General features: G+C 33.4%; 1 protein-coding gene across 2 annotated transcripts in view; it reads right to left on the reverse strand.

Annotated features, from left to right (window-relative positions):
* The window catches only part of thsd7ba (thrombospondin, type I, domain containing 7Ba), a 518989-nt gene that overhangs the window by 352898 nt on the left and 152225 nt on the right, over nucleotides 1–13866 (reverse strand). For both annotated transcript variants that reach the window (XM_061926051.1, XM_061926050.1), the window contains exon 4: nucleotides 702–950. In XM_061926051.1, the coding sequence (XP_061782035.1) occupies nucleotides 702–950 (249 nt within the window). The remainder of the gene's footprint in view (nucleotides 1–701; nucleotides 951–13866) is intronic.

The following is a 13866-nucleotide window of genomic DNA, read 5'->3' on the forward strand; positions in this document are numbered from 1 at the left end:
AGTCCAAACGTGGAACAGGTGAAACTAATGGGGTAATCATGGAAACAAGACAAGGGAGTGAAAAGACAGAAACTAAAGAGTCCTATAACTAAACAAAACATGACTTAAAACAAAACATGATTACACAGACATGACAACCGTAACACAACATAAACACAACAGAAGAAATACCCAGAATCCCATGCAGCCCTAACTCTTCCGGGCTACATTATACACCCCCGCTACCAAACCTCAACTAACGCACAGAGGGGGGGGTTTGGTGGTAGCAGGGGTGTATAATGTAGCCGGAAGAGTCAGGGCTGCATTGGGATTCTGGGTATTTGTTCTGTTGTGTTTATGTTGTGTTAAGGTGAAGATGTTCACCCGAAATGTGTTTGTCATTTTTTTTTTTTTTTTTTTTTTTTTTTTATTAAGTGGGTGCGGCTAATACATGAAAACATGTTTTAGAGTTCTAAAATTGTGTGGGTGCGGCTTATATACCGGTGCGGTTAATATGTGGACATGTGCTTTTAAATTGTGAAGTTTGGTGGGTGCGGCTATTGTAGGAAAACATGTTTTTAGCTTTTAAAATGTAGTGGGTGTGGCTAATACATGAAAACATGTTTTTAACTTCTAAAATTTAGTGGGTGCGGCTTATAGTCCTGGAAAATACGGTACAAATGCAAGCTTTTGTTTCAGGGGGCAGTACGCTAAAGAAGTACCTGGGACAGTGTGGAAGTAAATCCCCCATGATGTTGCAGGCTTCTTTTTCCTCAAGGACAGGACACTGCTTCCCACCACCCACCGGCATCTGGGTCATGACTCGTGACCGCAGACGGTAACCAGGAGACAGGTCGGCGGATCGGCAGGTCTTGGAGCAAGGATTCCACAAGGACCAATCAGAAGTCTGACAGTCTTTGGGCATCACGCAGGCCTGGAAGGTCATGGGGGAGCTGTACTTGGTGCAGAGGCTGCGGGTCAGGGAGACAAAACAAGACGAATCATCGTAACAAGCTGCGGTTATTATTTGGTTTCAGGGCACAGAAGAAGCCACTCTTTGATACCTAGAAGCCGACATGAAAAAAAAGACTTTTGCACGGTGCAATACACCGAGCAAAAACGCTGACTCGATGAATGCGAAGCATGTAGATTAGTCATGTAATTACCACTTCTATTGTTTAATGTCGACTGGTAAATTGCCTTGTTTGTTTTTTTTTAACCGGGTCTACAATGCTGATTTAATTTGTTAATTAGGCGGTAATTGGAAAAACAGAATGAAAAAGAGCTCAGATGGGAGAACTCTATTTAAAACTCCAATCCAGATATCCACACACATTCTTGTATTTCTTACCTTCTTGAGCCCTCCGAAAAATGCCTACCTCTTCAGGACCACCCTTTCTAGATATATAAAGATAAAGGTAATATTTTAGTTATTTTTTTGTATTTTTTACATTTTTGTTTGTAATTGTTTTTAAGCTTCATTATTTACTTCAAGTTATTACAGTATGCCTTTATATACATATTTATTTTATTTTTGGCCAAAAGGGCGCATTTCAATTTCTTACACACACTTGTTATTTCATATGTTGACCAGAGAGGGAACACTTTTAAATTCTTGTTATGTCCTTGCTTGTTCACACCTCCTCATATGGAAGTTACTTTTCCTTGTGGATGTCTCAAAAAGGGTAGAAATACAAGAAAAAAAACACACACACACACACACATGCACACATTCTGGTATTTGTGACCTTCGAGAGACCTCCGAAAAATGCCTACCTCTTTAGGACCACACTTTCTAGATATATAAAGATTTGTATTTACAACATTAATAATATTAACAAACTATGTAAATATAAAAAAAGGTAATCTTTTAGTTATTTTTTTGTATTTTTTAATTTTTGTTTGTAATTGTTTTTAAGCTTCATTATTTACTTCAAGTTATTACAGTATGCCTTTATATACATATATATATATATATATATATATATATATATATATATATATATATATATATATATATATATATATATATATATATATATATATATATATATATATATATATATATATATATATATATATATATATTATTTTTGGCCAAAGGGGCACATTTCAATTTCTTACACACACTTGTTATTTCATATGTTGACCAGAGAGGGAACACTTTTAAATTCTTAGTATGTCCTTGCTTGTTCACACCTCCTCATATGGAAGCTACTTTTCCTTGTGGATGTCTCAAAAAGGGTAGAAATACAAGAAAAAACACACACACACACACACACATGCACACATTCTGGTATTTGTGACCTTCGAGAGACCTCCGAAAAATGCCTACCTCTTTAGGACCACCCTTTCTAGATATATAAAGATTTGTATTTACAACATTAATAATATTAACAAACTATGTAAATATAAAAAAAGGTAATCTTTTAGTTATTTTTTTGTATTTTTTAAATTTTTGTTTGTAATTGTTTTTAAGCTTCATTATTTACTTCAAGTTATTACAGTATGCCTTTATATATATATATATATATATATATATATATATATATATATATATATATATATATATATATATATATATATATATATATATATATATATATATATATATTATTTTTGGCCAAAGGGGCACATTTAAATTTCTTACACACACTTGTTATTTCATATGTTGACCAGAGAGGAAACACTTTTAAATTCTTAATTATGTCCTAACACTTTTAAATTCTTAATTATGTCCTTGCTTGTTCACACCTCCTCATATGGAAGCTACTTTTCCTTGTTGATGTTTCAAAAAGGGTAGAAATACAAGAAAACACACACACACACACACACACACACACACACACACACACACACACACACACACACACACACACACACACACACACACATGCACACATTCTGATATTTGTGACCTTCGAGAGACCTCCGAATAATGCCTACCTCTATAGGACCACCCTTTCTAGATATATAAAGATTTGTATTGACAACACTAATAATATTAACAAACTATGTAAATATAAAAAAAGGTAATCTTTTAGTTACTTTTTTGTATTTTTTAAATTTTTGTTTGTAATTGTTTTTAAGCTTCATTATTTACTTCAAGTTATTACAGTATGCCTTTATATACATATATATTTTATTTTTGGCCAAAGGGGCGCATTTCAATTTCTTACACACACTTGTTATTTCATATGTTGACCAGAGAGGGAACACTTTTAAATTCTTAATTATGTCCTTGCTTGTTCACACCTCCTCATATGGAAGATACTTTTCCTTGTGGATATCTCAAGAAGGGTAGAAATACAAACACACACACACACACACACACACACACACACACACACACACACACACACACACACACACACACACACACACACACATTCTTGTCTTTCTTACCTTCTTGAGACCTCCGAAAAATGTCTACCTCTTTAGGACCCTTACTAGATATATAAAGATTTGTATTTACAACATTAATAATATATACAAACTATGCAAATTTAAAAAAGCTTGTTGTGAAAAATTTGTTGGAATTTCACAAGAAAAAGGTCACAATTTCACAAGAAAAACAGAAAAGTTTGGCAGTGTTATGATAAAAGTCGTAATTTTACACAACGCAAGTCCAAATTTTACAAGAAAAACTGCAAATGTGTGCAATATTATGATACAAATTGGAATTTTACTCAACAAAAGTCACAATTTTAGAAGAAAACTGTAAAATGTTGGCTATATTGTGATAATAATCTGAATTTTATTTGAGTAAAATGATGACAAAAGTCATAATTTTACTCAAAAAATGTCACTATTTTACAAAAACAACAAAAAATTGTAAATACTGTCATAAAAGTCAGAAGTTTATACGACACATGTCACCATTTTGCATTGAAAGGTAATAATTTTACATAAAAAAGTAATAATTTTACATAAAAATATTGCAATATTACAGAAACAGAAAGAATATGAATTTTTTTTCCGCAATTTTATAAGAAAAGAGTCGACAAATTGTGAGAAAAAGTTAATTTATTTGTTTTTGAATTTTTTGTTATTAATTGTTTTTTAATCTTCATTATTTAATTCAAGTTACTACAGTATGTCTCTTTATACATATATATTTGTATTTATTTTGGCCAAAGGGGTTCGCATTTCAATTTCTTACACACACTTGTTATTTCATATGTTAACCAGAGGGGGAGCACTTTTAAAACCGACACACAGTCAATGTGAAAAATTCCTCCTTTTTGGGACCACCCTCATTCTGATGGATATCACCACCACGGGTGAAAATGAAACATTCTCTATTAGATGCATTGGTTTTCCGTATTGGGAACATGATTTATGTCCTAACTTGTTCACACCTCCTCATATGGAAGATACTTTTCCTTGTGGATATCTCAAGAAGGGTAGAAATACAAACACACACACACACACACACACACACACACACACACACACACACACACACACACACACACACACACACACACACACACACATTCTTGTCTTTCTTACCTTCTTGAGACCTCCGAAAAATGTCTACCTCTTTAGGACCCTTACTAGATATATAAAGATTCGTATTTACAACATTAATAATATATACATACTATGCAAATTTACAAAAGCTTGTTGTGAAAAATTTGTTGGAATTTCACAAGAAAAAGGTCACAATTTCACAAGAAAAACAGAAAAAGTTTGGCAGTATTATGATAAAAGTCGTAATTTTACACAACGCAAGTCCAAATTTTACAAGAAAAACTGAAAATGTGTGCAATATTATGATACAGGTTGGAATTTTACTCAATAACAGTCACAATGTTACAGGAAAAGCTTAAAATGTGCGCAATTTTAGGAAAAAAGTCTTAATTTTACTCAACAAAAGTCACAATTTTAGAAGAAAACTGTAAAATGTTGGCAATATTGTGATAATAATATGAATTTTATTTGAGTAAAATGATGACAAAAGTCATCATTTTACTCAAAAAAGTTCATTATTTTAAAAAACAACAAAAAATTGGAAATATTGTGATAAAAGTCAGAAGTTTATATGACACGTCACCATTTTGCATTGAAAGGTAATAATTTTACATAAAAAAGTAATAATTTTACGACAAAATATTGCAATATTACAGAAACAAAAAGAATATGAGAAATTGTTCGCAATTTTATAAGAAAAGCGAGAAAAAGTTAATTTATTTGTTTTTGAATTTTTTGTTTGTAATTGGTTTTTAATCTTCATTATTTAATTCAAGTTATTACAGTATGTCTCTATATACATATATATTTTTATTTATTTTGGCCAAAGGGGTTCGCATTTCAATTTCTTACACACACTTGTTATTTCATATGTTGACCAGAGGGGAAGCACTTCAATTTGAAAAATCCTGCAAAATGTTGGCAACATTGTGATAATAATCTGAATTTTACTTGTGTAAAATGATGACAAAAGTCAAAATGTCACTATTTTACAAAAACAACAAAACATTGGAAATATTGTGATAAAAGTCAGAAGTTTATATGACACATGTCACCATTTTGCATTGAAAGGTAATAATTTTACATAAAAAAGTAATAATTTTACGACAAAATATTGCAATATTACAGAAACAGGAAGAATATGAGAAATTGTTCGCAATTGTATTAGAAAAGAGTCGACACATTGTGAGAAAAAGTTAATGTATTTGTTTTTGAATTTTTTGTTTGTAATTGGTTTTTAATCTTCATTATTTAATTCAAGTTATTACAGTATGTCTCTTTATACATATATATTTTTATTTATTTTGGCCAAAGGGGTTCGCATTTCAATTTCTTACACACACTTGTTATTTCATATGTTGACCAGAGGGGAAGCACTTCAATTTGAAAAATCCTGTAAAATGTTGGCAACATTGTGATAATAATCTGAATTTTATTTGAGTAAAATGATGACAAAAGTCAAAATGTCACTATTTTACAAAAACAACAAATAAATTGGAAATATTGTGATAAAAGTCAGAAGTTTATATGACACATGTCACCATTTGGCATTGAAAGGTAATAATTTTACATAAAAAAGTAATAATTTTACGACAAAATATTGCAATATTACAGAAACAAAAAGAATATGAGAAATTGTTCGCAATTTTATAAGAAAAGTGAGAAAAAGTTAATTTATTTGTTTTTGAATTTTTTGTTATTAATTGGTTTTTAATCTTCATTATTTAATTCAAGTTATTACAGTACGTCTCTTTATACATATATATTTTTATTTATTTTGGCCAAAGGGGTTCGCATTTCAATTTCTTACACACACTTGTTATTTCATATGTTGACCAGAGGGGAAGCACTTCAATTTGAAAAATCCTGTAAAATGTTGGCAACATTGTGATAATAATCTGAATTTTATTTGAGTAAAATGATGACAAAAGTCAAAATGTCACTATTTTACAAAAACAACAAAAAATTGGAAATATTGTGATAAAAGTCAGAAGTTTATATGACACATGTCACAATTTTGCATTGAAAGGTAATAATTTTACATAAAAAAGTAATAATTTTACGACAAAATATTGCAATATTACAGAAACAAAAAGAATATGAGAAATTGTTCGCAATTTTATAAGAAAAGTGAGAAAAAGTTAATTTATTTGTTTTTGAATTTTTTGTTATTAATTGGTTTTTAATCTTCATTATTTAATTCAATTTATTACAGTATGGCTCTTTATACATATATATTTTTATTTATTTTGGCCAAAGGGGTTCGCATTTCAATTTCTTACACACACTTGTTATTTCATGTGTTGACCAGAGGGGGAGCACTTTTAAAACCGACACACAGTCAATGTGAAAAATCCCTCCTTTTTGGGACCACCCTCATTTTGATAGATATCACCACCACGGGTGAAAATGAGACATTCTCTTTTAGATGCATTGGTTTTCCGTATTGGGAACATGATTTATGTCCTAACTTGTTCACACCTCCTCATATGGAAGATACTTTTCCTTGTGGATGTCTCAAGAAGGGTAGAAATACAAACACACACACACACACACACACACACACACACACACACACACACACACACACACACACACACACACACTCACACACAAACACACACACACACACACACACACACATTCTTGTCTTTCTTACCTTCTTGAGACCTCCGAAAAATGTCTACCTCTTTAGGGCCCTTACTAGATATATAAAGATTTGTATTTACAACATTAATAATATATACATACTATGCAAATTTAAAAAAGCTTGTTGTGAAAAATTTGTGGGAATTTCACAATAAAAAGGTCACAATTTCACAAGAAAAAAAGAAACATTTGGCAGTATCGTGATAAAAGTCGTAATTTTACACAACGCAAGTACAAATTTTACAAGAAAAACTGAAAATTTGTGCAATATTATGATACAAGTTGGAATTTTACTCAATAACAGTCACAATGTTACAGGAAAAGCTTAAAATGTGGACAATTTTAGGAAAAAACTGTAAAATGTTGGCAATATTGTGATAATAATCTGAATTTTATTTGAGTAAAACGATGACAAAAGTCATCATTTTACTCAAAAAATGTCACTATTTTACAAAAACAACAAAAAATTGTAAATACTGTCATAAAAGTCAGAAGTTTATACGACACATGTCACCATTTTGCATTGAAAGGTAATAATTTTACATAAAAAAGTAATAATTTTACGACAAAATATTGCAATATTACAGAAACAGAAAGAATATGAGAAATTGTTCGCAATTTTATAAGAAAAGTATTTGTTTTTGAATTTTTTGTTATTAATTGGTTTTTAATCTTCATTATTTAATTCAAGTTATTACAGTATGTCTCTTTATACATATATATTTGTATTTATTTTGGCCATTTCAATTTCTTACACACACTTGTTATTTCATATGTTGACCAGAGTGGGAGCACTTTTAGAACCGACACACAGTCAATGTGAAAAATCCCTCCTTTTTGGGACCACCCTCATTTTGATAGATATCACCACCACGGGTGAAAATGAGACGTTCTCTTTTAGATGCATTGGTTTTCCGTATTGGGACCATGATTTATGTCCTAACTTGTTCACACCTCCTCATATGGAAGATAATTTTCCTTGTGGATGTCTCAAGAAGGGTAGAAATACAAACACACTCACACACATTCTTGTATTTCTTACATTCTTGAGACCTCTGAAAAGTACCTATCTCTTTAGGACCAACCTTTCTAGATATATAAAGTATATAAATATAAATATAAATATATAATATATAAATATAAAATTTGTATTTACAACATTATTAATATATACTATGCAAATATAAAAAAGGCAATCTTATAGTTATTATATATATATATATATATATATATATATATATATATATATATATATATATATATATATATATATATTGACTAAAAAACATTTATTGTATCTACCTGTGTAACAAACCAAACATTTAAAATAAAATAACTATATAATATATATATATATATATATATATATATATATATTATATAGTTATATATATATATATATATATATATATATATATATATATATATATATATATATATATATATATATATATATATATATATATATATATATATAGTTATTTTATTTTAAATGTTTGGTTTGTTACACAGGTAGATACAATAAATGTTTTTTAGTCAATATTTTATCCATGCAAGCTTTTTGACTCCCCTGAAAGGGGGCGTAAAAGCAGGTGTGTAATATTAAGCATGCATTTATTTTGTTCTCATCAACATCTAAATACCACAGCTCACTGAATCGGCGGGCAAAGGGACGAGGGCGGCGTTGGCATTTAGCACAAAAGTGCTCTGCCGCCAAGTTGATAGGGTCAAACACCACTTTTGGGGTATTTAATTGGAGAATGATAGAATCGGCCAAGTCAAATATGGCTTATAGGAATTCTGGAATCACGAGAGTAGCCCGTTTGTTATTATTATTATTATTATTATTTTTTTAGCACGTGTGTTAGAGTGACAGAAACACCAAAAAATAAACTGAAGTGAATTATATTTATATAGCGCTTTTCTCTAGTGACTCAAAGCGCTTTTACATAGTGAAACCCAATATCTAAGTTACATTTAAACCAGGAAGCAGGCGGGTAAAGTGTCTTGCCCAAGGACACAACGGCAGTGACGGGGATCGAACCTGGAACCCTCAAGTCTGCTGGCACGGCCACTCTACCAACCGAGCTATACCATATGAACTCAATTTTAATGCTCCTGCCTGCATGTCCACTATATACCATAGGCCGCACTGGACTATAAGGCGCACTGATCTTTTTTTCATATATAAGGCGCACCGGATTATAAGGCGCATTAAATTAGTCATATTATTATGATTTTTTTTCTAAATGTAAAACACTTCCTTGTGGTCTACATAACATGTAATGGTGGTTCTTTGGTCAAAATGTTGCATAGATGATGTTTTACACATCATCTTCAAGCCGCTTTCTGACAGTCGCTTTTGTGGGCGGTCTTATTTACGTGGCTCATCCTCGGCAGCGTCTTCTCCCCGTCGTCTTTGTTGTAGCGGTGTAGCGTGCAAGGACGGGAGTGGAAGAAGTGTCAAACGATGGAGCTAACTGTTTTAATGACGTTCACTTTTTAATAACTAAAGTTCCTCGGGTGAATAATGTCAACTCACTACACCGGTATGTTTTAGCGCTTTCGTGGCGAGTTTACTGACAGATATAAGTAAGAACTTTACACTACTTTATATTAGAAATGGCAACAGCGGAGGATGAATGTATCATAATCGACTCCGGTGTCTCCAAAGGCGGACCCGCGCAATCTTTCAAGATTCATGCAGATCCCAAACACAGATCAGCAGGTACCAGAAGGTAAGAAAAGTTGCTTTTGCATAATATTGCGGAACAAAACGCCAGATAGTATGTCTTACCTTATACACACCATAATAATACTCCTATGTTGCAGCACAGTACAATCCATCAAGTGGTGTGGCTTCATAGCTTACCAAAGTCGTACTAAAACATTTTGATGGATTTTTGAGCGCCGTGTGTAATTTTCTAAATTATTAATGGAAAATGTAACATTTTATTGTTGTTTATTTGAGTCATATTGCAGTCTACGTGTATCTCTTATGTTTGACTGCCATCTACCGGTCACACTTATCATTTCACCATGTGCCAAATAAAATAGATTGATAATAGATAAAACAGATAAAGGGTCATGAAACATGGAATAATAAACTAAATACATAAGGACATAAGTAAAGGAAGCTAAAATATACCTACAAACGAGGCATAATGATGCAATATGTACATACAGCTAGCCTAAATAGCATGTTAGCATCGATTAGCCTGGAGTCATGCAGTGACCAAATATGCCTGATTAGCACTCCAACACAAGTCAATAACATCAACAAAGCTCACCTTTGTGCATCCGCGCACAGCATAAAACGTTTGGTGGACAAAGCGAGACAAATAAGGAGTGGCATGAAACGTGTCTTTCTGTGGCAGCGTCGGAGAAAGTTGCACACGTGAGCAAACTGTTGCGTCATAGGCCACGCAACTACGGTGGGTTCAAGGACCGCCGAAATTAGTAGGACAAAACGGCGCTCGCCAAATACTCTCATCAGCATAAACACAAACATATTAAAGAGTGGGCTTTCCAACAATTAGGAAGGTTTTTGTCATGTTTGTCCTCCTTCAAACAAAATATATATATTTTCCACCATCTTTTTCCATTTTAATACATTTTATGAAAAATCTCCATGGAGCCAAAAAAATAAATCATACCCAAATAATCTGGTGGTTTTATTCAAAACATATTTATGCAACAGGGTGTCTATTAACACTCTTAAAGGTTGCAGAAAGGCTCAGACATGCACTAACCAAATATGCCTAATTAGCACTCCAACACGAGTCAATAACATCAACAAAGCTCACCTTTGTGCATTCACGCACAGCATAAAACGTTTGGTGGACAAAACGAGACAGATAAGGAGTGGCATGAAACGCGTCTTTCTGTGGCAGCGTCGGAGAAAGTTGCACACGTGAGCAAACTGTTGCGTCATAGGCCACGCAACTACGGTGGGTTCAAGGACCGCCGAAATTAGTAGGACAAAACGGCGCTCGCCAAATACTCTCATCAGCATAAACACAAACATATTAAAGAGTGGGCTTTCCAACAATTAGGAAGGTTTTTGTCATGTTTGTCCTCATTCAAACAAAATATATATATTTTCCACCATCTTTTTCCATTTTAATACATTTTATCAAAAATCTCCATGGAGCCAAAAAATAAATCATACCCAAATAATCTGGTTTTATTCAAAATGTTTTTATGCATCAGGATGTCTATTAATACTCTTAAAGGTCGCGGCAAGGCTCAGACATGCACTAACCAAATATGCCTGATTAGCACTCCAACACGAGTCAATAACATCAACAAAGCTCACCTTTGTGCATTCACGCACAGCATAAAACGTTTGATGGACAAAATAAGACAAAGGAGGAGTGGCATGAAACGCGTCTTTCTGTGGCAGCTTCGGAGAAAGTTGCACACGTGAGCAAACTGTTGTGTCATAGGCCACGCAACTACGGTGGGTTCAAGGACCGCCGAAATTAGTAGGACAAAACGGCGCTCGCCAAATACTCTCATCAGTGAAACATAAACATATTAAAGAGTGGGCTTTCCAACAATTAGGAAGGTTTTTGTCATGTTTGTCCTCCTTCAAACAAAATATATATATTTTCCACCATCTTTTTCCATTTTAATACATTTTATCAAAAATCACCATGGAGCCAAAAAAATAAATCATACCCAAATAATCTGGTGGTTTTATTCAAAACATTTTTATGCATCAGGGTGTCTATTAATACTCTTAAAGGTCGCAGAAAGGCTCAGACATGCACTAACCAAATATGCCTAATTAGCACTCCAACACGAGTACAAAAACATCAACAAAGCTCACCTTTGTGCATTCACGCACAGCATAAAACGTTTGGTGGACAAAACGAGACAGATAAGGAGTGGCATGAAACGCGTCTTTCTGTGGCAGCGTCGGAGAAAGTTGCACACGTGAGCAAACTGTTGTGTCATAGGCCACGCAACTACGGTGGGTTCAACGACCGCCGAAATTAGTAGGACAAAACGGCGCTAGCCAAATACTCTCATCAGCATAAACACAAACATATTAAAGAGTGGGCTTTCCAACAATTAGGAAGGTTTTTGTCATGTGTGTCCTCCTTCAAACAATATATATATATATTCCACCATCTTTTTCCATTTTAATACATTTTATCAAAAATCTCCATGGAGCCAAAAAATAAATCATACCCAAATAATCTGGTGGTTTTATTCAAAACATTTTTATGCATCAGGGTGTCTATTAATACTCTTAAAGGTCGCGACAAAGCTCAGACAAGCACTAACCAAATATGCCTGATTAGCTCTCCACACGAGTCAATAACATCAACAAAGCTCACCTTTGTGCATTCACGCACAGCATAAAACGTTTGGTGGACAAAACGAGACAAAGAAGAAGTGGCATAAAACACGTCTTTCTGTGGCAGTGTTGGAGAAAGTTGTACATGTAAATAAACTGTTGCATCATAGACCACACAACTATGGTGAGTTCAATGACCGCCGAAATTAGTAGGACAAAACGGCGCTCGCCAAATACTCTCATCAGTGAAACATAAACATATGAAAGAGTGGGTTTTCCAACAATTAGGAAGGTTTTTGTCATGTTTGTCCTCCTTCAAACAAAATATATATATTTTCCACCATCTTTTTCCATTTTAATACATTTTATGAAAAATCTCCATGGAGCCAAAAAATAAATCATACCCAAATAATCTGGTGGTTTTATTCAAAACATTTTTATGCATCAGGGTGTCTCTTAATACTCTTAAAGGTCGCGGAAAGGCTCAGACATGCACTAACCAAATATGCCTAATTAGCACTCCAACACGAGTCAATAACATCAACAAAGCTCACCTTTGTGCATTCACGCACAGCATAAAACGTTTGGTGGACAAAACGAGACAGATAAGGAGTGGCATGAAACGCGTCTTTCTGTGGCAGCGTTGGAGAAAGTTGCACACGTGAGCAAACTGTTGAGTCATACGCCACGCAACTACGGTGGGTTCAAGGACCGCCGAAATTAGTAGGACAAAACGGCGCTCGCCAAATACTCTCATCAGCATAAACACAAACATATTAAAGAGTGGGCTTTCCAACAATTAGGAAGGTTTTTGTCATGTTTGTCCTCCTTCAAACAAAATATATATATTTTCCACCATCTTTTTCCATTTTAATATATTTTATGAAAAATCTCCAGGGAGCCAAAAAATGAATCATACCCAAATAATCTGGTGGTTTTATTCAAAATGTTTTTATGCATCAGCGTGTCTATTAATACTCTTAAAGGTCGCAGAAAGGCTCAGACATGCACTAACCAAATATGCCTGATTAGCACTCCACACAAGTCAATAACATCAACAAAGCGCACCTTTGTGCATTCACGCACAGCATAAAACGTTTGGTGGACAAAACGAGACAAAGAAGGAGTGGCATAAAACACGTCTTTCTGTGGCAGCGTCGGAGAAAGTTGCACACGTAAACAAACCGTTGCGTCACAGGCCACGCAACTACGGTGAGTTCAAGGACAGACAAAATTAGTAGGACAAAACGGCGCTCGCCAAATACTCTCATTAGTGAAACATAAACATATTAAAGAGTGGGCTTTCCAACAATTAGGAAGGTTTTTGTCATGTTTGTCCTCCTTCAAACAAAATATATATATTTTCCACCATCTTTTTCCATTTTAATATATTTTATGAAAAATCTCCAGGGAGCCAAAAAATGAATCATACCCAAATAATCTGGTGGTTTTAT

The sequence above is a fragment of the Nerophis lumbriciformis genome, linkage group LG31, assembly GCF_033978685.3.
Source record: "Nerophis lumbriciformis linkage group LG31, RoL_Nlum_v2.1, whole genome shotgun sequence".
Taxonomy (NCBI): domain Eukaryota; kingdom Metazoa; phylum Chordata; class Actinopteri; order Syngnathiformes; family Syngnathidae; genus Nerophis; species Nerophis lumbriciformis.